This window comes from Hemitrygon akajei, chromosome 9, assembly GCF_048418815.1.
Source record: "Hemitrygon akajei chromosome 9, sHemAka1.3, whole genome shotgun sequence".
In the NCBI taxonomy this organism is placed as follows: Eukaryota; Metazoa; Chordata; class Chondrichthyes; order Myliobatiformes; family Dasyatidae; genus Hemitrygon; species Hemitrygon akajei.
In genome coordinates, this window is record NC_133132.1 from 71,093,184 (window position 1) to 71,117,297 (window position 24,114).

General features: G+C 49.9%; 1 protein-coding gene across 3 annotated transcripts in view; it reads right to left on the bottom strand.

The window, feature by feature from the left end:
* Positions 1 to 2,564: 2,564 nt before the first annotated feature.
* Positions 2,565 to 24,114, bottom strand: part of LOC140733233 (calpain-1 catalytic subunit-like) — a 43,624-nt gene continuing 22,074 nt past the window's right edge. For all 3 annotated transcript variants that reach the window (XM_073056288.1, XM_073056289.1, XM_073056290.1), the window contains exons 5-22: positions 22,497 to 22,630; positions 20,370 to 20,538; positions 19,732 to 19,815; positions 18,917 to 19,002; positions 17,405 to 17,476; positions 16,197 to 16,357; positions 15,461 to 15,630; positions 15,015 to 15,026; positions 14,237 to 14,448; positions 13,669 to 13,708; positions 13,169 to 13,234; positions 12,468 to 12,525; positions 12,221 to 12,285; positions 11,857 to 11,925; positions 10,522 to 10,600; positions 10,325 to 10,438; positions 3,816 to 3,868; positions 2,565 to 3,544 (exon numbers count right to left, since the gene is read on the bottom strand). In XM_073056288.1, the coding sequence (XP_072912389.1) occupies positions 3,518 to 3,544; positions 3,816 to 3,868; positions 10,325 to 10,438; positions 10,522 to 10,600; positions 11,857 to 11,925; positions 12,221 to 12,285; positions 12,468 to 12,525; positions 13,169 to 13,234; positions 13,669 to 13,708; positions 14,237 to 14,448; positions 15,015 to 15,026; positions 15,461 to 15,630; positions 16,197 to 16,357; positions 17,405 to 17,476; positions 18,917 to 19,002; positions 19,732 to 19,815; positions 20,370 to 20,538; positions 22,497 to 22,630 (1,671 nt within the window). In that variant the 3' untranslated portion in view covers positions 2,565 to 3,517. The remainder of the gene's footprint in view (positions 3,545 to 3,815; positions 3,869 to 10,324; positions 10,439 to 10,521; positions 10,601 to 11,856; positions 11,926 to 12,220; positions 12,286 to 12,467; positions 12,526 to 13,168; positions 13,235 to 13,668; positions 13,709 to 14,236; positions 14,449 to 15,014; positions 15,027 to 15,460; positions 15,631 to 16,196; positions 16,358 to 17,404; positions 17,477 to 18,916; positions 19,003 to 19,731; positions 19,816 to 20,369; positions 20,539 to 22,496; positions 22,631 to 24,114) is intronic.

A 24,114-nucleotide genomic window follows, 5' to 3' on the forward strand; every position in this document is an offset into this window, starting at 1 on the left:
CTTTTTTTGTACTCCAGGCATTCACTTGATCTTATTGCTCATACTTAATCTATGCCTCATCCATTTTCCTGACAAGAGCCTCAATCTCTCTCATAAACAGCAATACACAGGCCCTGAACTCTCTGTCTCACTTTTAAAACCCTCTGCAGCTGGATGCCCCAACACATTTCCTGTCTGCAGATAGGACACCCTCCCCACCCCATCATGGTGCAGAATCCATAGATCCCGGAATGCAGTGCTCCCATAAGTCCATTTATGGCTGTGTCTCCATGGTGATGAGGGTTCATGAGCCCATTGTCTGTTCCACCGATGATCAGTCCGCACTCACACTGCTTTGTCCATCTCTTTGAGAGCCTCTCTCCAACCCCTCCCCTGCCCAACCACCTGATATGTGCTTTGTCATTAGCCACTGGTGAAGTTCCAGAAGACTGGTGACTAATGTTGCATTGTTCAATAATGGTAGCAAGGACAGGCCAGGGAACTACAGGCCGGTGAGCCTGCCTTCAGTTGTAGGGAATTCTGAGGGGTAAGCTCTATCATCACTTGGACAGTCAAGGCCTGATCAGGAATAGTCAGCATGGTTTTGTATGTGTGAGGTCACGTTTGACAAATGTTTGAGATTTCCAGAGTTAACTAAGGGGATAGTTGAAGGCAGGGCAGTGGATGTTGCCCTGGTCACCGAATTATAGGAAAGATGTCAACAAAATAGAGAGTGTACAGAGGAGATTTACCAGAATGTTACCTGGGTTTCAGCACCCAAGTTACAGAGAAAGGTTGAACAAGTTAGGTCTTTATTCTTTGGAGCATAGAAGGTTGAGGGGGGACTTGATAGAGGTATTTAAAATTATGAGGGGGATAGATAGAGGTGACGTGGATAGGCTTTTTCCGTTGACAGTAGGGGAGATTCAAAAAAGAGGACATGAGTTGAGAGTTAGGGGACAAAAGTTTAGGGGCAACATGAGGGGGAACTTCTTTACTCAGAGAGCAGTAGCTGTGTGGAACAAGCTTCCAGTAGAAGTGGTAGAGGCAGGTTTGATATTGTCATTTAAAAAAATTTGGATAGGTATATGGACAGGAAAGGAATGGAGGGTTATGGGCAGAGTGCTGGTCGGTGGGACTAGGTAAGAGTAAGTGTTCGGCACGGACTAGAAGGGCTGAGATGGCCTGTTTCCATGCTGTAATTGTTATATGGACTTTAATTAAGGTCTCGCATTTGAGAAGGTTAGGTTTCATGACATTCAGGCGGAGCTAGCAAAGTGGATTCAGAATTGGCACACTAACTGGAAGCAAAGAGTGACGGCTGGAGGTTAATTCTCCAACTGGAGGCCTGTAACTAGTAGGGTGCCCTATGGGTCAATGTTGGGACCTCTGTTATTCAGTATTTATGTAAATTATTTTGATATGAATGTAGATGGCAAATTTGATGATGATGCTAATTTAAGAGATTTCATGAACAACAATGGATTGGGAAGAGATCTTGATCAGATAGAGAGATGTGCTGAGGTCTGGCAAATACATTTCAACTGAAATATGTGTGATGTGATGCATTTTGGACATTCAAACCAAGGTAGGACCTATTCAGTGAATGGCTGGGTACTGATGAATGTTGTAGAACAGAGGGACTTGGGAATACAAATGTATAGTTCACTGAAAGCAGCCAGCAAGTACAACATGATGATGAAGAAGGCATTAGGCATGCTGGCCTTCATCCATCAGAATACCGAATTTAAGAGTAGGGACCATATGTTGCTTTTATGTAAATTGTTGGTGAGGCCACATTTGGAGTATTATGTACAGTTTTGGTTACTCTGTTATGGGAAAGATATCAAGCTGGAGAGGGTGTAGAAGATTTACAAGAATGCTGCATGGAATACAGGCCTAAATTACAAGGAGAGCTTGGCCATGCTGGATCTTCATTCCCTGAAGCATAGAAAAGTGAGGGGTGACCTCATAGATGTTTATAAAATCACAAAGAGTATGGATAAGTTGTTTATTAAATCATGAAGCATATAGATAAGGTGTTTATAAAATCATGAAGGATATAGATAAGGTGTTTATTAAAATAATGAAATATATAGATAAGATGTTTATAAAATCATAAAGCATATAGCTTATAAAATCATGAAGTATATAGTTAAGGTAGACAGTCATTGTCTTTTCCTCAGGGTTGGAGAGTCCAAAACAAGAGAACACAGATACAAATTAAGAGGGGGAAGGTTTAAGAGAGACTTGAGAGGTAACCTCTTTACCCAGAAGGTAGTGAGTACCCAGAACAGGCTGCCAGAGGCTGTGGTCCAGGTGAATACTATTTAAGAGGCATTTGGATAGATAGATTCAGGGGAAGGGCTTGGAGAGTTATGGACCGAACGTGGGCATTTGGGACTAGCAATGAAGATGCTGTGGTTGGCATGGACTAGTTGGGCCGAAGGGCCTGGTTCCACATTGTATTTCCATAGCTCTATGACCCTCCCCATCTGGCACTGCTGACCCATCCCACCACTCCATAGCCCTCACCTAGATTTCTCCACACATGAGATGAGACCAGACGAGACAAGACAAGACTGTGCGAGGACTTGGTCCTTTATTGCTTTATTAAGATTGTTGGTTGGTGCTGGTCTCCGTCTGGTCCCCCAGTTTTGGCTGGAGAGACGGGACGTCCCACCACAGACTATGTAATCCCACTAAGGGAGGAAGCTCGAGTATAGTCTGTACCAGCCCAGGGACTGGCAGGGGTGTTGGAGGGGAGGGGTGGAAAAGTGGGGGGAGGGGAGTTCACACCATTTGATCCCAGGGTGGGGCTGATTCTCCCCAGCGTGACAGCCCATTGGAGGTGTAGTGGTTATAATCCGTGTATTGGCAGCAGCTGGGGCAGAGGTGGGCCGGGTAAACACCATACATGGACACTTCCTGTATGTGGACTCCAGAAACAGGCACTGACAGCACTAGTCCAGAGTAAACAGACATGAGACTGAAGGAGGGACTGCTCAAACACTGGACCAGGTTGGCGGTGGGGCAGGAAGATGGTGAGGGGTGTAAGGAGGGAAATATAGAGAGTTTAGGGGGGGGATGAGGTAGAAAGAGGGTGGGCAGAAGCCAGAGCTGGAGCTGAGGGACACAGCACAAGAGACTGATGGTGCTGTGGGACTGTGTGAGATCCAGGCAAGCCATACCAAGGACTGAGTCCGGTTCCCATCCGACTCGGGGAGGGGTTTGAAGAGGAGACCAACGTCTACTCCACTGGGGTTCACACAGAGCATGTCTGGTCACTGGTGGCTTCTCCAGTGCAGGCAAAGATCAGGGGACGAGGGGTTGGGAGGAAGGTGCGACGAGTCAGAATGAGTGGGCAGGATACGAGGGGGAGGGTGACGGGTGTGAGGGGGGTCGAGACCTCTGGGCCGTACACAGCAGGGAGAGGGATCTGCATCATTGCGGTATGTTGTGAAGACACTGTCCGTCAGCAGCAGGCTTGGAGCAGGGCAGAGGCAGGCAGGGCTCTTGCTTCGTCTTCTGCTCAGTCTTAGCCGGACATGGTCAGGAACAGCCACTGGCAACAGAGAGAGAGAGGGAGGGAGCTTAGTGAGATTGGAACATGGTGTGATGGGTCAGACCCCACCGGGGCAGGACCCTCTCACCATCCCAACCCTCAACCCCTCCCATCGACCCTGATCCCCAGTGAGGGAAGGGCACATCCAATACCCAGACTCTTCAGGTACAGGCCGTTCCCGGCAGTGTAAAGCCCAACCCTGGCTCCCCTCACTCTGCACCGGCTCTTCCCCCTCCCGCCCCTGCCCTTACCCAGGATGTGGGCAACTCACATCTGCTTTGTTTATCTCCATCATTCCATCTTTCTGCAGGGCTTGGAACGATCCTGGGGAGGGGAAAGAGAGAATTACTGAGAATACCATCAGTATTATCAAACTAATCCATTGTCAGTCACTGCCTAATTCCAAACTGCCAGGTTAGGTGCGAGGAAATGGGGCATGGGGTAGGGAGAGTCAGAGGGCAAAGGCAGTGTATATATTGGTATCAGTTGCATCAGGCCAATCAGCAACAGAGGGCAGTGAAGTCAGTTGTGAATTATTGATCAGCTCCTGGGAATATGAATATATATATATATATACATACATACACACACACACATTATATATATATAAACACACACCCCCCCCCCCACATTTTATATGTATATATATATATATATATATACATACATGGTCATTGGGAGAACGTACAAACTCCTTACAGACAGCAGTGGGAATTGAACCCCATTTTCTGGTTCTGTAAAGTGCTGTGATAACCACTGTGCTACTGTGCCAGCCCATAGCCAAAGGAAGTGTAGGAACTGGCAAGTTTAAATTCCAGGCTATGGAATCTTCAGGTGGAGCAAGGCACCTTGGAACCATTGACTATAACTCTTATTAGTTTTGGAAAAAGATAGGACTGGTCCATATGGTAAAGTCCTAAATTGGGTTTGAGTTAACTTTGGTGGTATAAGACAGGAACTTGCAGCTTTAAATTCCCAGGTGTTAATATGTCATATGACCTGTCCTGTCCTGGGCCTAGTATGTAGATGAAATCATAGGAAAGCAGGATAGGGTCTCTACTCTCTTAGGATGCTATGGAAGTACAGTTTGTCACCAAACACTCCATTAAACTACTACAGATGTACTCTTCACAGAATTCCAGCTGGTTCAGTGGTGTTATTAGTAAATCTGAGGAATGGATTGCAAATGTCGGGGGTGGGGGGGTGGTAGTCTTCATGAACCCAGGAAGACTACCTCATTATTTTATGCTATTAATGTATTTTTGTAACTTTTAATTTTTTCATTTTTAATGTCTTGCACTGCACTGCAGCCACAAAACAAAGAGTTCCATGTTATCAATAATAAATCAGATTCTAGTTGCATCATGGTCTGGTCTGACAATTTGAACGTCTGACAATTTGAGCTACAGGGAATAGTGGACGCTGCTAAATACATCACAGGCTCATCCCTTCCCACCACAGGTAGTATATACAAGAAGTCCATCAAAAATCCCCACTGCTGGGCCATCCCAATCCCTCACAGGTACTATCAGAAACCACCAGTTTCAAGAACAGCTATCTCTCTTCAACCATTTAGTTCTTGAACCAACGGGCACAAACCTAATCACTACATTTTAGCAACACTATGACCACTTTGATCACTTCACTAAAATTGATGGTTTTTTGTTATAATTTGGGGGAAAAAGGTGTATAATTTGTTTATTTTTTTGTGGACGCTGCTGCATACAAGCTTTTCACTACTAGTGTAAACATGCCCATGTCCATATGACATACTCGACTTTGACTTTGTAACGGTTAATAAGAAGTGACCATTTGCTGGTAAAAGGTGCCTGGCAAGGAGGAGGAGAAAGGAGGTATGGGTCCAGATAGCTGGGATCAAACAAATACCCTGAGGAGGAATGTAGGAGTACACTTGAGAAGAAATCTTGAGACTTAAAAGAGGACGTGAAGTATCCTTTGCAAGTTAGGTAAAGATAAAGGACTTTAAAAGATTAAAAATTAGCTTTACTTGTCATGTGTAAAGTACTGTGTATGTCTGAGGGACATTATATACAAACCCCATTTCCAGAAAAGTTGGGATATTTTCCAAAATCCAATAAAACCAAAAATCTGTGATATGTTAATTCACGTGAACCTTTATTTAACTGACAGAAGTACAAAGAAAAGATGTTCAATAGTTTTACTGAGGAACAGAATCTATAAAACATTTGGCTGAACAATGTCTAATTAGCAGTAGTCAGCATGAAAAATCATGTCTTGTGGCGACCCACTTCCCAGCGCACTCGAAACGGCTCACAAAGTTGCGCGAGCCGGCATTGAGGCCGGTTCCAAAGAGGGTGCCAAGCCTGCTTTACCAGCAAGGGGAAAAGCCCGCGTGCAGGACAGGACTGTGAATATGCAGCATTCCCACCCGGGGAGGGCGGGATCAGGAAGGCTTTAAAGCGAGGCTGCGAAGTTTGAATAAATCACTTTTTGCAACTGCAGCTCACCGACTCTGTGTCGTTATTTTAGCGCTGCATGTAGCACATCGCTACAATTGGTGACCCCGACGGCCCAAACGATATTTGGGCCGAAGATGAACGACGTTGCATCTGTTCATGCAGTTTCGTTAAAACTGCCAAGCTTCTGGACGCTGTGACCTCACCTATGGTTCCAGCAAGCAGAAGCCCAATTCCACATTCGGCAGATAACCTCGGATGCCACACGTTACTACTACGTGGTGAGCTCCCTCAACCAGGAAACAGTGGCCCAGGTTGAGGAGTTCATACAGTCGCCCCCAGCGGATGGCAAATACACAGAATTCAAAGCCTTGTTCATAAGAACTTTCGGACTCTCACGGTGCGAGTGAGCTGCCCGCTTACTGCACCTGGATGGTTTGGGAGACAGGCCACCGTCAGCTTTGATGAACGAGTTGCTCTCCCTGGCCGGAGGTCACAAGCCCTGCCTCATGTTTGAGCAGGCATTCCTGGAGCAGCTGCCCAAGGACATATGCCTGCTGCTGTCCGACGCAGATTTCAGCGACCCTCGGAAGGTGGCGGCCTGGGCGGACGTGCTGTGGAAAGCCAAGAAGGAGAGTGGGGCATCCATCGCACAGATCACCAGGCCACGCTCTCAGCAGCAAACCAGACCAGGCCCGGCTGCAGAGCCCGCTAACCCCAGAGGCAGGGGTGAGGAGGCCAATGAACAATGGTGCTTCTACCACCAGCGGTGGGGCGCAGAAACCCGCCCTGCAACTTCCTGGGAAACGCCAGAGCCAGCCGCCACTGATGGCTACGGCGGCTGGCCATCGGGATAGCCTCCTGTATGTGTGGGACAAGCGGTCGGGACGCCGCTTTTTGGTCGACACCGGAGCCGAGATCAGCGTCTTATTTCCGACGAGTTACGACACCCGCAACAGAGAACCAGGACCCACCCTGAGGGCTGCCAAAGGCAGCACAGTAAGGACCTATGGCACCCGTACGGTGCGGCTACAGTTCAGCTCCAGCCGGTTCACGTGGAACTTCACACTGGCCGCCGTAGCCCAACCGCTCCTGGGAGCGGATTTTTTGCGAGCTCACAGCCTACTGGTTGACCTGCCCAGGAAGAGACAGGTCCACACCGAGACTTTTCAAATGTTCCCCCTGGGTGAAGCCCAGTTGCCGGCCCCACACCTAGACTCTATCACGCTGTCCAACAACGACTACACCACAGTCCTGGCGGATTTCCCATCGGTTCTGGCACCGCAGTTCACGGCAGCCATGCCCAGACACGGCATACAGCACCACATCCCGACACAAGGACCACCCCTCCACGCCCGTGCTCGAAGGCTCCCCCCGGACAAGCTCCGACTGGCGAAGGAGGAGTTCAAGAGGATGGAGGAATTGGGGATCATACGGCGGTCCGACAGCCCATGGGCCTCCCCCCTGCACATGGTGTCCAAAGCAACAGGGGGCTGGAGACCATGCGGCGACTACTGCAGGCTGAACGAGGCTACAACACCGGACCGCTACCCTGTGCCGCACATTCAGGACTTTGCAGCAAACCTGCACGGCGCACAGATCTTCTCCAAGGTAGACCTCGTCCGGGGATACCATCAAATCCCGATGCATCCGGACGACGTCCCCAAAACGGCACTCATCACCCCTTTCGGCCTTTTCGAGTTCCTCCGCATGCCGTTTGGCCTAAAGAATGCTGCACAGACGTTTCAGCGGTTAATGGACGCGGTGGGACGCGACCTGGACTTCGCTTTCATCTATTTGGACGACATCCTCATAGCCAGCAGCAGTCGTCAGGAGCATCTGTCCCACCTCCGTCAACTCTACGCCTGACTGAGTGAATACGGCCTGACAATCAACCCGGCCAAATGCCAGTTTGGGCTCGACACCATCGACTTCCTGGGCCACAGGATTACTAAAGATGGGGCAACCCCTCTGCCCGCTAAGGTAGACGCAGTCCGCCATTTCTCCTGACCCAACACAATCAAAGGCCTTCAGGAATTCGTGGGTATAGTGAATTTCTACCACCGCTTCCTCCTTTCAGCTGCCCGAATCATGTGCCCCCTGTTCGCCCTGATGTTGGGTAAGGGCAAAGACATTACCTGGGACGAGGAGTCCGCCGCCGCTTTCATTAATACCAAAGAAGCCTTAGCAAACGCCGCGATGCTAGTGCAGCCCAGAATGGACGTCCCTACCGCCCTCACAGTGGACGCATCTAACACGGCAGTCGGTGGAGTGCTGGAACAACTCATCGTGAGTCACTGGCAACCCCTGGGCTGCCACCGTCACCTGAAGTCGGCTCTCACGGCCCGCCTCAAGGGGCCTAACTGGGAGGACGAGCTTCCCTGGGTCCTGCTCGGAATCCGCACGGCGCCCAAAGAAGATCTGCACGCCTCGTCGGCCGAGTTGGTGTACGGCACACCCCTGGTCGTCCCAGGAGAGTTCATACCAGCCCCAAGGGGGCAAGAGGAAGAACCCGCAGCAGTCCTGGGCAGACTATGCAAGAGGCTCGGTAACCTGGCCCCCATACCCACTTCGCAGCATGGGCAGAACCCAACCTGCGTACCCAAAGACCTGCAAAACTGTAAGTTAGTTTTTGTACGACGGGGCAGACATCGGGCACCACTACAGAAGCCCTACGAGGGGCCGTTTACGGTGATCAGAAACAACGGGTCCACATTCGTGCTGGACATTGGGGGGAAAGAGGAAGTTTTCACAGTGGACCGACTCAAACCGGCCCATGTGGACTTGGCGTAGCCGGTCGAGATTCAGGCACCGTGGCGCAGAGGCAGACCTCCCAAACAGAGTCCAACCCAGACTGTGGACATTGGGGGGGGGTGTATCGCTGGTTCTGGGGGTGGGGGGGTATGTGGTGACCCACTTCCCAGCGCACTCGAACCGGCTCACAAAGTGGCGCGCGCTGGCATTGAGGCCGGTCCCAAAGAGGGCGCCAAGCCTGCTTCACCAGCAAGGGGAAAAGCCCGCACGCAGGACAGGACTGTTAATATGCGCCCCCTACAGCATTCCTGCCCGGGGAGGGCAGGATCAAGAAGGCTTTAAAGCGAGGCCGCGAAGTTTGAATAAATCACTTTTTGCAACTGCAGCTCACCAACTCCGTGTCGTTATTTCAGTGGTGCGTGTAGCACACCGCTACAGTCTCACAAATCTCTTTTGAAGAGGTAATGAAGAGGGCTGATGAGGGGAAGAGAGTAGGCATTGTCTGTCTGGACTTTGGCAAGGCCTTTAAGAAGGTCCTGCATGGAAGGCTAATCTGCAAGGTCAGATCACATGGGATCCAGGAAGAGATAGCTACGTGGATACCCAATTGATAGTAGAAAGCAGAGAGTGATAGTGGAAGGTAGTTTTTCAGACTGAAGGCCCATGGCTATTGCTGTACCTTCGTTGTCAGTATTTAGCTGTTTGTTATTTTTCATAAATAGTTTGGATGAGAATGAATGGAATGGTTAGTAAGTTTACAGTTGACACTAAAATAGGCGGCATTATAGAGATGAAGAAGGTAATCTAACATTACAGGGGCTGGGTAGGTGGGCTAAAGAATGGCAAATGGTATTCAATTTAGATGTGTAAGGTGCTGCATTTTGGTAAGTCAAATCCAGGTAGGACTTTCACAGTGATCAGGGGACTGTGTGTAATGGAGGAACCTTGGAGTACAAGTACATGAAATTGGTGTCACAACTAAAGAGTATTGAAGGTACTCTTCATCCGTCTAGGCATTGAATATAGAAGTTGGGATGTTACATTGCAGTTGTACAATACGTTGGTGAGACTGCATTTGGAGTTTGTTTTCAATTCTGGTCACCCCCTCATAGGAAAGATGTCATTAATCTGGAAAGAATGAAGAGAGAGCAAAGGGGCTGAGTTATTGGGAGAGGTTGGGTAATCCAGTATTTTATTACTTGAAGTGTAGGAGAATGAAGAGGTGAATAAAATCATGGACTATTGATAGGGTGAATATGTGGACTTTTTCACAGTTGGGGAATCAAGAACTAGAGGGCATATGTTTAAGATGAGAAGGGAAAAGGCTAGTAGGAAACTGAGAGGCAAAGTTTTCACTCAGAGAGTGATCAGAAATATGGGATGACCCACCAGGGGAAGTGGTTGAGATTGAGACAGGTACATGGATACGTAAGGTTTAGAGGGATATGGGCCAAATGCAGGAAAATGGGTGACTTGCTTATTGGGCACATTAGTTGGCATGTAGGAGTTGGGCTGAACTGCCTGTTGTATGATTCTGACTGTGATGAAAAAGAGGGGAGTCTGAGCAGAGGGATAGGGGCTCACTTACTGATCATGGCTTCCAGTCTGACCAAGCAGGAGATGAAGTTGTCAAAGTCAACAGCCTCTCCATCAGCGTAACGTGACACGATGGCCTGGTGGATACGGTTGTTGATCTGGAATCCTGAAGGAAAGAGAGAGATCAATGTTGGTTAGGGGTGTTGGGGGGGGGGGGAAGATGTGGTTTGGGGAGATATGGGATATTACCTGCAGAGTCGAGGGCGAGCCGCATTTCATAGGAGCTCATTGTGCCTGACTGATCCAGGTCAAAGTTTCTAAAAATACCCTGTGGGAAGAGGGAGAGAGAGAGTGAGATGGCATGAGAGAAAGATGGCAGGAGTGATAGTGCAGTTTGTGAGGGATGGTGCGGGACGAAGAAGGGAGTGTGAGTGAGATCGAGAGATACAAAGCATGAGAGCGCGCTTGAGGTGTGGAGGATGTGGACAAGGAGAAGAAGGGGAAGGGTTTGGTGGGAAAGTGGAAGGGAAGGTTGAGGGTGAGGGAAAGTGGAAGGGAAGGTTGAGGGTGAGGGAAAGTGCAAGGAGAGGTTGAGGGTGGGGGAAAGTGGAAGGAGAGGTTGAGGGTGGGGAAAATTGGAAGGGGAGGTTGAGGGTGGGGGAAAGTGCAAGGAGAGGTTGAGGGTAGGGTAAAGTGCAAGGAGAGGTTGAGGGTGGGGAAAATTGGAAGGGGGGTTGAGGGTGGGGAAAATTGGAAGGGAAGGTTGAGGGTGGGGAAAATTGGAAGGGGAGGTTGAGGGTGGGGAAAACTGGAATGGGGGTTGAGGGTGGGGAAAATTGGAAGGGGAGGTTGAGGGTGGGGTAAAGTGCAAGGAGAGGTTGAGGGTGGGGTAAAGTGCAAGGAGAGGTTGAGGGTGGGGAAAATTGGAAGGGAGTTGAGGGTGGGGGAAAGTGCAAGGAGAGGTTGAGGGTGGGGAAAATTGGAAGGGAAGGTTGAGGGTGGGGAAAATTGGAAGGGAAGGTTGAGGGTGGGGAAAATTGGAAGGGAAGGTTGAGGGTGGGGAAAACTGGAAGGGGGTTGAGGGTGGGGAAAATTGGAAGGGGGTTGAGGGTGGGGTAAAGTGGAAGGAGAGGTTGAGGGTGGGGTAAAGTGGAAGGAGAGGTTGAGGGTGGGGTAAAGTGGAAGGGGAGGTTGAGGGTGGGGTAAAGTGGAAGGGGAGGTTGAGGTGGGGGGAAATTGGAAGGAGAGGTTGAGGGTGGGGGGAAATTGGAAGGGGAGGTTGAGGGTGGGGAAAATTGGAAGGGGAGGTTGAGGGTGGGGAAAATTGGAAGGGGAGGTTGAGGGTGAGGGAAAATTGGAGGGGGGGTTGAGGGTGGGGGAAATTGGAAGGGGAGGTTGAGGGTGGGGTAAAGTGGAAGGAGAGGTTGAGGGTGGGGAAAATTGGAAGGGGAGGTTGAGGGTGGGGAAAATTGGAAGGAGAGGTTGAGGGTGGGGGAAATTGGAAGGAGAGGTTGAGGGTGAGGGAAAGTGCAAGGAGAGGAATAGGGAAGGAGGGATCCTTACCCACTACACAACTTTACTCACCAGCCACTTGCGTACTTTGTTCCACATTCGCTGGAATTCCAGCAGTCCCAGACGTCCACTTCCGTCTTTCTGTGCAGTTTGTGAAGGAGAGTTGAGAGTCTATGATGGAGTGGGCTGGTGGGGGAGACGAGTTTTGGGGGGTATTTGGCGGAGATAGGGGTATTGGTTAAGGGGGTGAGGGGGTCTTTGGGAGGTACTGGTCAAGGGGGAGGTGGGGGGGTATTGGGGTGTATTGGTCAGGGAGTCCTGAGGTCAACAGGATAGGGGGAAGGTGCGAAGGGACACTGTAGTTTGAGGTCAGTCAGTGACCTTTCACCCCCAGCCCAGCCCAAATGGCCGCCGTGGTAATGGTGCTGAAGGATACATCCAGGAGGTTGACCATTCCTCGGCACGAGTCCATGCTGAAACCATCGGTCTTCAGGTCTTGGTCTGTAAGTGTGAAGAGAACAGTCAGTGAGGAGGTGGGATCAGGTCATTTGGGGGAGGGCTATTACCATGACCCCACAAAATAATCAACTCTCACTCCAGTGTGCATCTATGACAGTCCCACCCTCCCCCCTCACTTCTCAACCATCCCATAATACCCCACCCACCACCACGACCCCACTCACGTTTCGACAAGACCCGGTTGAGGATGGTGCGTAGCTCGAACACACTGATCTCCATGTCCTGTGGGGGTGTTGGGAAACAAGGTTAATCAGGGTCAGGGTTCAAGCTGGGTGAATGGGGGGATATTTATACAAAGGTTGCCTGTTAAATAGAACCAGCACAAGAAGGGACTCTCCTCCCCTGTCCTAATCCACCCAGAAGCCCACCACCACATATCCTACTCCCATTTCCCTTCATGTTCGATATCTCTCCATCTCTGTATCGAATAAACTCAGTGACGGGACCTCCCTGCTGTCTGTGAAGAGAATCCCGCAGACTCCCTGCTCCCTAAATGAAAGTATTCCTCCTCCTCTCCATCTGAATGGCCGAATTCTGTAACGGTGCCTTGGTCCTAGATTCTCCAGCTGACAAGACAATGTTCCTGTCCAAACCTAGGACTCATTTGTAGGTTTTGATGTGATCTTCTCTCATTGTCTATACTCCAGAGCACATAGTCCCAGTGCTATTTGACCAGCTGAGTTCCTTCAGCAAGTTGTTTGTTGCTCCAGTCTCTTCAATCTCCCCTCAAGTGGTAAAGCCACTATCTGGTGAATCTACACTGCAGTCCTTCCTTGGGTAAGGAGCCCAGAGCTTCCGTCATACCCCAGATGCTTTCACAAGGATATTGTCTACTTAAAGTAGGCCACATGAACGTATCACTCACTTCTCCAGCGAGCTGTGCAAACATGTTCTTGAAATTTTCATCAACATCATCTTCGCTAATTTCTTCCTGGAACACAAGAAGCCAAGAAATCAACTCTACTGAGAATTCAGAGCAAACAATTAGTGAGAAATTAGCATTACTGAGAATTCAGAGAGAGAAATCAGTTTACTGGCGTACACAGTTATGAATGTCATCCGAGTTTCAGGGTCAGGGGTTGGAGGTTGTGGCTGGGAAAAGTTCAAAGGCATTTTGAGAGGTTCAAGTTGATCATGGAGTTTGGACAGGATCTGGCTTTGGGTCAGAGGTCAGGTGGGCAGAGCTGGGCTAATTGGGTAGGATGGTTTATTGGGACCTGAAATTAGGCTAGCGGTTGGGCAGGCAGGTTGGTAGGATGTGGTCAGAGGTCAGGCAGTCGGGTCGGGGACAGGAACAGAGGTTGGGTAGACTGGTTGGAGATGGGGGTCAGAGGCTGGGCAGGTGGAATAGCAATAGGTCCTTGCCTCATCTTCCAGGTCAGCAGTGATTGGGTTGTCCAGCTCCCTGTGACAAACATGGAAATGGTGAGGAGTTAGGAGTAGTTCATTGTTGAATACCCACACCAAATCCCCACCCTCTCACAACCCACCTCCCACACCCCCAAACCTCCCAGTAACAACCCCACACCCACCCAACATTTCCACAATCCTAGAAATCAGCTGATGCCCCTGGCAGTCTGACAGACGACCCAAATAGTTACCCCTGGGAAATGACGGGACTGATGACCTGACCACTGAGGAGGCTCCCCCCCTTCTGTCTTCCCCAGACGTTGGAAAGGATGGAGAGACGGGGAATGGGGAGGCTGTGATCAGAGGTGTGGGCCAAGAGGTTTGCGTACATGAACGAGAGGATCTCATGTTGATCTAGCAGATGGAACATCATGTCGGATGGGGAAGTATCCCCCCTACTCACTCATTCTTCCTCCCCCATCCCCTGCCTCCTCCTCAACAATTTCCTCTCTAACTCCCCTCCCCTTCTTCCCCACTCTGCCTCCCTGCTCCCTCTCCTTCTCCCCAACCCAGCCCCACTCACTCGGACTCGGCAAGCTTCTCGGTGAAGACGCGGAGCACAAAGTCTGCCTCCTTGCTGGGCTCGAAGGTGGAAGGGACGATGATGTACTCGCCGGGTGGCAGGCGCTGCCGACAGCTTACCTCCCGTAGGTTGATGAAGGTCTCGGAACGGGCACACGAGCTGTGAGTTAGGAAGAAGTCCTTGCGCAGGTGGACTTGGTGCGTGCCCCGGTACTGAGGGGAGAACGTACAGTGAGAGCCCACACAGTACCATGTCCTGTGTGTGGAGTTTGCCATGTACGTGACCCATGATGTATATGTGCGTGGTGCATATGTGCCCACGGGGTGTATATTCAGTACACATGCACCCTGCGTGTGTGTATTATATACGCATCCCATGCTGTGTGTATGTGGTGTACCATGGGATGCGTGTATAATACACACGCAGGGTGCATGTGTACTGAATACACACCACGTGGGCACGTATGCACCATGCACATATACATCATGGGTCACGTACATGGCAAACTCCACACACAGGACGCGGTGTATAACCACAAACCGCGCGCGCGCGCGCACACACACACACACAATATGAATCCTATGCACAGCGCGCACACCGTAGTTCACACAGATCCACACACACTCCCCTCACCTCCCTCTGCAGTTAGTGGGATTGAGGGGGGGGGGTGTTATAGAGAGAAAAAGAGACAGAGGGACCGGGGGGAGAGACACAGTTACAGAATCCCACCAAAAACTGATGTATGCCCCTAGTCTGGAGAGTAACCGACTTTACCAACCTCCTCGGGGACCTGTAAAGAGAGAGAGACACACAGGGTCAGAGGGGTGACATACAGATCAGTGAGAGGTTGCACACTGCCGCCACCACCACCATTGTTCAGTCACAAGGGCTGGAATGGTCAGGGTCCAAACCCTGCTCATGGCATGGCTGGTGACGTGCAGAGAGGGTCTGGCCAGGGCTTTGGGTCAGAGATCACTGCGAATCTGGTGGTCAGAGTCAATGTGAGGTGCAACGGTCAGAGTGTAGTATAGGGTTCAGTACGGGGTTACAGTCAGCAGTCAGGGTGGGGTCAAGCCAGGGGTCCGTATTGGCATCCCTGGGTCAGGGAGAGGTCGGGTTCAGAGTAGGCCAGAGGTGAATGCACTGTACCAGGCTCAGAGGACAGTACGGGGTGCAAGGGTCAGTACGCAGAGCAGGGTCAGGGTCACTGGTCAAAATTCCTACCTCATACACGGCGTAGCCAATGGTGTGCATGTCCTGTCCTTGGCGGCGGAAACGGCGACGGTCCTTCTGCATTAGGGCGCAGAGGAAGGTGCAGGCGACTTCGTCATCATCAGGATCGTCGTCCTCCTCCCTCAGGGTGATTTTAAATTGGGGGTTGATCCAGAACGTGGCTGCAGTGAAAGAAGGGGAGAGGGTGAGTGGGAAGGCAAAGACACCACGGCAGGGGAGGAGAGGGGGAGTTGGTGAGCAAAGGATAGGGTGAAATGAGTGGGGAAAGTGGAGGGGACTGGGGCTGAGTGGGGGAAACAAGAGATGGGGCTTCCGATGGATGAGAGCTGGGAAGTAGGGTGAATGGTGGGGGAGGTGAGGGGCAAGCAGGCAGTCCGGGGAGGCAAGGGGGCAGTGGGCATGAAGGGACAGGGAAAGTAAAGGGGTTAGAAATATAGACAGTTAGGGGCAGCAGAGGATTAGACAGTGAGAGGGCAATGGGTAGACAATGAAGGGGAACAGGGCATGGAAGGAAAAAGTGACGGGGTGTGGTGGGGAGGGAGTCTGTGTTTGTGCAGTGAGGGACAGGACCCAGAAGCCCACCACACCCCCCAAACAAGTCCGCCAGGGAGCCAGAGTATGGGTCAATTTATACAGTGACCTGGGTGATGGGATGTTCTGCTATTTGCTCAGTGCATTGCAGAGTATCCCCAGTAAGAGTAGAGGTGGGGGGCTGGGACCCACTCACCTGGATGGTTACGACAGCCCCCTGCTGTGCTTCCTCGCCGCCACGAGCCGCTGAACGTGGTTGCCTCCCATTTCTTCTGCTGGTCATCCTGCAGGGCATCTGGGCTCAGGTTACATATCTCCAGGCGGGAGAACTGGCGCAGGAACTCCGAGAATGACATCCTGAGGCAGGCAGCAACACCACGTCACACTCTAACCACAGGCTCCCAAACCGTGGCAGAGGAAACCCTGCACCATCTCATCTCATACCCAGGGTGAAGTTACCCTTACACTATCCCATCACACACCTGCAGGGTCAGACACAGGGTGAAGCCCCCTCTACACCGTCCCATCACACACTCCCAGGGTCGGACACAGGGTGAAGCTCCCTCTACACCGTCCCGTCACACACCTGCAGGGTCAGACACAGGGTGAGCTCCCTCTATACCGTCCCATCACACACTCCCAGGGTCAGACACAGGGTGAAGCTCCCTCTATACCGTCCCATCACACACCTGCAGGGTCAGACACAGGGTGAAGCCCCCTCTACACCGTCCCATCACACACCTGCAGGATCAGACACAGGGTGAAGCTCCCTCTACACCGTCCCATCACACACTCCCAGGGTCGGACACAGGATGAAGCTCCCTCTACACTGTCCCATCACACACTCCCAGGGTCAGACACAGGGTGAAGCTCCCTCTACACTGTCCTATCACACACTCCCGGGGTCAGACACAGGGTGAAGCTCCCTCTACACCGTCCCATCACACACTCCCAGGGTCGGACACAGGATGAAGCTCCCTCTACACCGTCCCATCACACACTCCCAGGGTCGGACACAGGATGAAGCTCCCTCTACACTGTCCCATCACACACTCCCAGGGTCGGACACAGGATGAAGCTCCCTCTACACCGTCCCATCACACACTCCCAGGGTCGGACACAGGGTGAAGCTCCCTCTACACCGTCCCGTCACACACCTGCAGGGTCAGACACAGGGTGAAGCCCCCTCTACACCGTCCCGTCACACAGAGTGGAACTCCCTTTACACCATCCCATTACAAACTCCCAGTGTCAAACACTGACTGAAGCTAAGTGTGAGACAGCCCCTTCTGACCACCACCCAGTCTCTATTCCCACAGGAGGAAGCCTTGAATGCCCTACCCTCCTCTCATGCATCTCTCCCTCAACCCCACCACCCCCCATGCCAGTCTGCACTGCACTCACCAGAACTCCCCATCCTCCATTTGCACCATCCCGTCCCGCTCCTCGGGGTCGATGGAATCCCATTCCGAGGAACTGTGGACAACAGATTTGGGAGAGTCAACAGGAAACAGCAGTCTCAGCCCTGATCTTATCCCCATGATCTACACCACTCTGTCCCGTGTCCTGCCCCACCCTAGCTGATCTATGTGACCTGAACTGCCCGAACCCATCCATGCTTTCTAATCCACCCAACCTGATCTGTATGATCCACACTAGCTACTGATCTGTTCCAGTCCGCAAGATCCTCGCTGCCCACTCTGAACATCATACCAAGGATTCAGTATGTCATCTAAAACTTTGACAAACTTCTACAGATGCACGGTGAAGGGTATTCCGACTGGTTACATCACTGCCTGGTGTGCAAACACCAATGCCCTTGAAAGGAAAAACCTACAAAAAGAAGTGGATATGGCCCAGTCCATCAAGGGTAAATCCCTCTCCACCACTGAGCACATCTACACAGAGTGTTGTGACAGGAAAGCAGCATCCATCAGGGGCCCCCACCACCCAGGCCATGCTCTCTTCCTGCTGCTGCCTTCAGGAAGGAGGTACAGGAGCTTCAGAACCCACACCTTCAGGTTCAGGAACAGTTATTACCCCTCAACCATCAGGCTCCTCATCCCTCAAACTTTCAAGAATCCTTCAACTTATGTTTTCAATATTTATTGCTTATTTATTTATTTTTTAATTCTCTTTGTATTTGCAGCTTCTTGTCTTTTGCACATTGGTTGTTCGTCCGTCTTTGCTGTATGCAGTTTTTCACTGTGTGCGTTTATTTCTACTTACTGTGAATCAGAATCAGAATCAGACTTTAATGTCCCAATTAAATCAATCTCACGATTGTATATGGTGACATACTGTATATGTACTTTGATAATAAACTTACTTTGCACTTTCTTGACCTGATACATTTAATCCATTCCGCAAATCAATTCAGCTACACTCTGATCCAATCCAATCCCCTTAGCCCTGATCTCCAGCCCTTCTGTGCTCCACCCCCATTTCCTTTGTGCCCCTGATTCAGCCCAATTCATCATGGACACATCCCCCTCGCACCAATGGCAGTACCTACAGAAGACACTGCCTCCATCATGCCATTTTTTCACAGCTACCATCAGGCATGAGGTACAGAAGTCATAAATCTCACACCACCAGGTTAAAGAACAGTTACTTTCCTTCAATCATTTGTTTCCTGACTCTAGTCGCCACAGTTTAGTAATATTTTGCACTAGGATGGACTTGATGTATTTTTTATAACCAGTTTTGTTTGTTCTAATGTTGTTCTTTTCTGTAAAAAAAATTGTTTAATTTGTTTTTCTTGTGAAAGCTGCTAATACTATGAGTCTGTGACGTTGGTTTTTATTGCACCTGTGCATACATGTACTTGTGCATGACAATAAAACTTGACTTTGGCCCCTATGCACACACCAAGACCCCTGACCCCAGACCACCCTCCTCCCACTTTGACCTCACCTGTCACTCCACGCTCCAGTCCACTCCACCTGACCCCAGGGATTCCTGATCCGGATCAGCCTCTCATTTCGTCCCCGATAGCTGACCTGTGGGGTTGATGATCACATAGGATCAGAGTCACAGACTCCTCTTACACAGCGGAGACCAGACCTGGGGTAGGAAAGGCCAAGGACTGAGCCGGCAGTGTCTGGGCGCTCACTGGGCAGCGGAAGAGCAGGAGGGACATGAGCGAGAGCAAGAGAGAGACAGTCACTGATTAGAGCAGGGGTTCCCAATCCGGAGTCCACAGAACCCTTGCTTAATAGTATTGGTCCACGGCATTGAAAAAAGTTGGGAACTGCTAGGTTAGATAGAGGGAGAGGTGGATGAGTCACTGGTCAAAGAGAGGGAGAAAGCAATAGGATAGGTCATTGTTCAGAGTGGGGAGAAGTCCACTGGTCAGTGTGGTAAGGTGGAGAGATTGCCAGGGGAGATTTGTTCACTTTTAGTTGATCCGTCCAACGGCTGGTTCCCTGCACACAAATCTAACAGCTGGAAGAACTCAGTGGAGTGAGCAGCATCTGTGGGGGAGAAGGATGTTCAATGTTTTGGGCCAAGACGCTGCATCAGGATGCATCAAACCCAAAATTCCTTCCCCCCAGTAGATGCTGCTCAAGCCATTGGGCAGACTGTGTGTTAGACCACATTCTAGCAGTTGCAGTCTCCGGTGTCCTCGTCTACTGTAGATTCCAGTGTTGTGTGTGTCAGAAGTATTTTGGGGGAGAGTTGATGGGGACCAAACCTCAAGTGCGACACCTTCCCCTCCTTGTACTCACCTCTTTGACCCCTGTCACTGAGTAGGCATGGCCTTTGACCAACTTCTTAAAAGTCACAGCCTCCATGTCAAAGGCACTGGTAATCTGAGAACAGAAGGAGACAGATTAGAAGCTCAATGTAAATCCTGCACAATGGACTGTAATAGGGTCTGTAACAGGAGACGCATTGGGATCTGTAATGGACACTGTAGTTGGGTTTGTAATGGGATCTCTAATTGAAGGTCTAGCAGGATCTGTAGTGAAAATGAAGCAGGGATTGTAATAAGGAGTATAGAGAAGTCTATAATGGAAACTGGTAGTCTGTATTGAGTTCTGTAATGAAAACTGTAGCTGGTCCTGCAATAGAAACTGTAGCAGGTTCTATAATGGGATCTGTAGCAGGGACTGTAATAGGTGTAGCAGGGACTATAGGATATGTATTGAGGTTTCCTGTACCGTAATGGATGGACGGTGCAAAAGATGTGTTGCAGTTGTTGGTGAAAGTGGCGTTTTATGGTAAATCTCAGCTGGGTAGTGGTGTCTGGAGTGGTAAGACTTTAGTGGTCCAGATCCTGGACCTCAAACTTGGTGACAAGAGACCCCACACCTGGGGCCTTCACGGTGGGGAGTTTGTGTGGCAGACCCTCCAGTCTCCTTACATCGATGGAGCAGCCGAGCAGCGAGCCCCTCTCCAAGGCCTTCCTGATGATGGTGTAGAGGTTGCGCGGGGCTTTGCGCAACTCATACATCTCTGCCACGCCCCCTGTGAAATCCTCAAACCCCTCGGTGGTGCTGCCCCCGGACAGGGCCTCGTATGATCCATTCAACCTGTGGAGAGAGGGTGGAGTTACTGAGGCAACTGTACACTGTAACTGGGAAGCAGGAAGTGGGTGTGCGAGACCTTTACCAAGGAAGAGTGGGCAGTATTACTGGGGCAACCATAACCAGGGCAAAAGGTACGGTGTGTGAGACTGTAACCTCACTTATTGATCAAGCCTTGTGCATTTACACTCAGATACATAAACTATGAATAACAAGGGTCCCAACACCAACCCCTGCATCACGCCACCTGTCAGTGACCTCCATTCTGAGAAAGAACCTTCAACCACCACCCTCTGTTTCTTAGCTCCGAGCCAATTTTGAATCTAACTAGCTCTGCCTGGATCCAATGAGATCGAACCTTGCAGACCAGCCTACCAAGAGGGAAGTTGTCAAAGGTCTTGTTAAAGTCCAAATAGATGACATCATTACCCTACCCGCATCTATCGTTTTGGATACTTCTGCAAAACCTCTGAAAGATTCATCAAGCATAACTTTTCACATAGCCATTTTCTGATCCTCTGAACCAGACTCTGTCTCTCCAGATGCTGGGACATTTTGTTCCTTGGATTCCCTCCAGTAATTTTCTTGCTACTGATATCAGACTGTATTTTCCTGGCTTGTCCTTGCTACCCTACTCAAAGGACAGAACAGTAGCCAGCTTCCAGTCTTCAGGAAATTCGCCAGTACGCAACACAGGAAATATTTCGCCATCGAAGGGTGTTCAAAGCAGGCATAGGCTTAAGGTGAGAGGAAGGAGCTTTAAAAGGGAGCTGTGATTAAGTTGTTTTTAAACACAGTGTCTAATATACAGAACAGACTGTCAGAGGAAGTGGGTTGGAATCAGATACAATTGCTATGCTTGAGGTCTTTAGACAGGCACTTGAATATGCAAGGCATAGAAGGCTATGGTCCTAATGTGGATAAATGAGATGGGTACAAGCCTAGAGACATCAAACTCTTCTCAAACATTAAGCCTTTCATTTCTGTGATCGTTATTGTGAACCTCTTCTTTATCCTCTCCAGGACCAACACATTGTTCCTTAGATATGAGGCCCAAAATGGTCATAAAATTCCAACAACACACACAAAATGCTGGTGGAACGCAGCAGGCCAAGCAGCATCTATAGGGAGAAGCACTGTCGACATTTCAGGCCGAGACCCTTCGTCAGGACTAACTGAAAGGAAAGATAGTAAGAGATTTGAAAGTAGGAGGGGGAGGGGAAAATGCGAAATGATAGAAGACCGGAGCAGGTGCGGTGAAGCTGAGAGCCGGAAAGGTGATTGGCAAAAGGGATACAGAGCTGGAGAAGGGAAAGGATCATGGGATGGGAGGCCTAGGGAGAAAGAAAGGGGGAGGGAAGCACCAGAGGGAGATGGAGAACAGGCAGAAAGAGAGACAAAAGAGGGGGGAAACACTAAATATGTCAGGGATGGAGTAAGGAGGGGAGGAGGGGCATTAACAGAAGTTAGAGAAGTCTATGTTCATGCCATCAGGTTGGAGGCTACCCAGCCGGTATATAAGGTGTTGCTCCTCCAACCTGAGTGTGGCATCATCTTGACAGTAGAGGAGGCCATGGATAGACAAAATTCCAAACACAGTCTGACCGATACCTTATAAAGTCTCAGCATTACATCATTGTTTTATTTCTAGGCCTCTCAAAATGAATCCTAACATTGCATTTGTCTTCTTTATTTCTGATTTAACCTGCAAATCAACCTGAAATGAATTCTGCACTAGGACGCCCAAGTGCCTTTCAACCCCCATTTCTCAATTCTATCTCCAGTTAGAAATAGTCTGTTCTCTCTACCAAAGTGCATAACTCCATATTTCCCCGTGCTGTATTCCATCTGCCACTTCTTCCCTCCCTCCCTCACATTGATCATAACCCCAACCTCTCCCTGACTTCTGCCGGATAAGGTGGGGGGGTAATGTCAGTGGTTGGTGTTCAGGGATCAGCACTCACTTGGCATAGGCTTTCTCCAGCAGGGCGCTCCAGAATTCATTCTGCTCGGCTGAGTGCACGAAGAGCAGCTCTCCGTCCCTTGTTGGTAGTCGGTCATCGATCACCACGTCCACCCACTCTCCGAACTGCCAGAACTGAGCACAGGGCCGGGGTCGTCAGTACTGCTCCCCGCTGCTCACCATCCTCTTCCCTCTCCCTACTCACCTCTCCATCCCCTTGCCCCACTCTGCACCTCCCCTTGACTGCTGTTCATTCCACCCTCCAAGGCAAGGTTTGCTGGTACGAGACAGGAGTTTGCAAAGGTTCATTGGAATGGTGTATTTGCTGAAGACGTTGAAAGGTGAGGTAGTGAGAGCTTTATGTCTAGATGTCCATGTTAGAGTGAAGGGCAAGGCTGGCAAGAATAGAGAACCTTGGATGATGAGGGATACTATGGCACTGGCCAGAAAAAAGGTATGGGTCAGGTACAGGTATCAAGTGAATTCCTGGAGGAGTTTAAAGAATATAGAAGTGTACTCAAGATGAAAATCAGAAAGGCAAAAAGGGGGCATGAGATAACTTTGACACAGAAGATACAGGAACATCCAAAGAGATTTTATAAGTATACAGTATTAAGGGAAAAAGAATAACTAAAGAATAGGACACAATGAATATTTCTCCTCTGTTTTTACCATGAATAAAGACATGGATACTTCAGAACTAGGAAAAGTAAATGTGGAGGTCTTGGGGATAATCTGCATTATAACAGAGGCCACGCTGGATGTTACGAAGCTAGACAAATCTCAGAGCCAGAGCAGGTTTATCTAAGAACACTGTCGGAGGAAAGGCAGGTTCCTTGGCTGAGATACTTACATCATCCTTAGCCAAGGGAGAGGTGCTGGAAGACTGGCGGATAGCGACTGTTACGCTGCTCTTCTTCAACAAGGAAAAGTCTAAGAACTATGGACCAGTAACTAACATCTGTGACTAGAAAGGATTGCGAGGGATAAGCTATATGCACATCTGGAAAGATGGGCTGATTTGGGCTAGTCAGCAAGGCTTTGTGCATGGCAGATCATTCATATGGACTTGATTAAGCTTTTAGATGGGGTGATGGAAAGATGTTATTAAACTAATAAAAATGCAGAGAAGATTTATGAGGTTGCTGCCAGGACTACAGAGAGAGGACGGCCATGCAAGGACTTTATCCTGCAAGTGCAGGAGACTGAGATGTGATTATAGAGAGTTGTATGAAATCATGAGGGGCTTAGATACAGTGAATGCGCACAGTCTTTTCAAATTGGGGTGTCAAGAACATAGATTTAAGGTGAGAGGAGAAACATTTAAGAGGAACTTGAGGAGCAACTTTTTTTTTTAAAAACAGTGTGGATCCATGTGGAATCAGATTGCAGAGAGAATAGCTGAGGCAGAGACAGTAACAACTTTAATTGACAGTTGGACAGATACCTGGATTGGAAAAGCCTAAAAACAATCGGCCAAGCACTGGCAAATGGAACTAGCTTGGATGGGCTATCATGAACAGAATGGACAAGTTGGGCTGAAAGGCCTGCTTCTGGGCTGTATGACTCTGTGGCTCTTGCCCCTCTCCCTACCTCTCTCCCCTCTCCAACACAATACA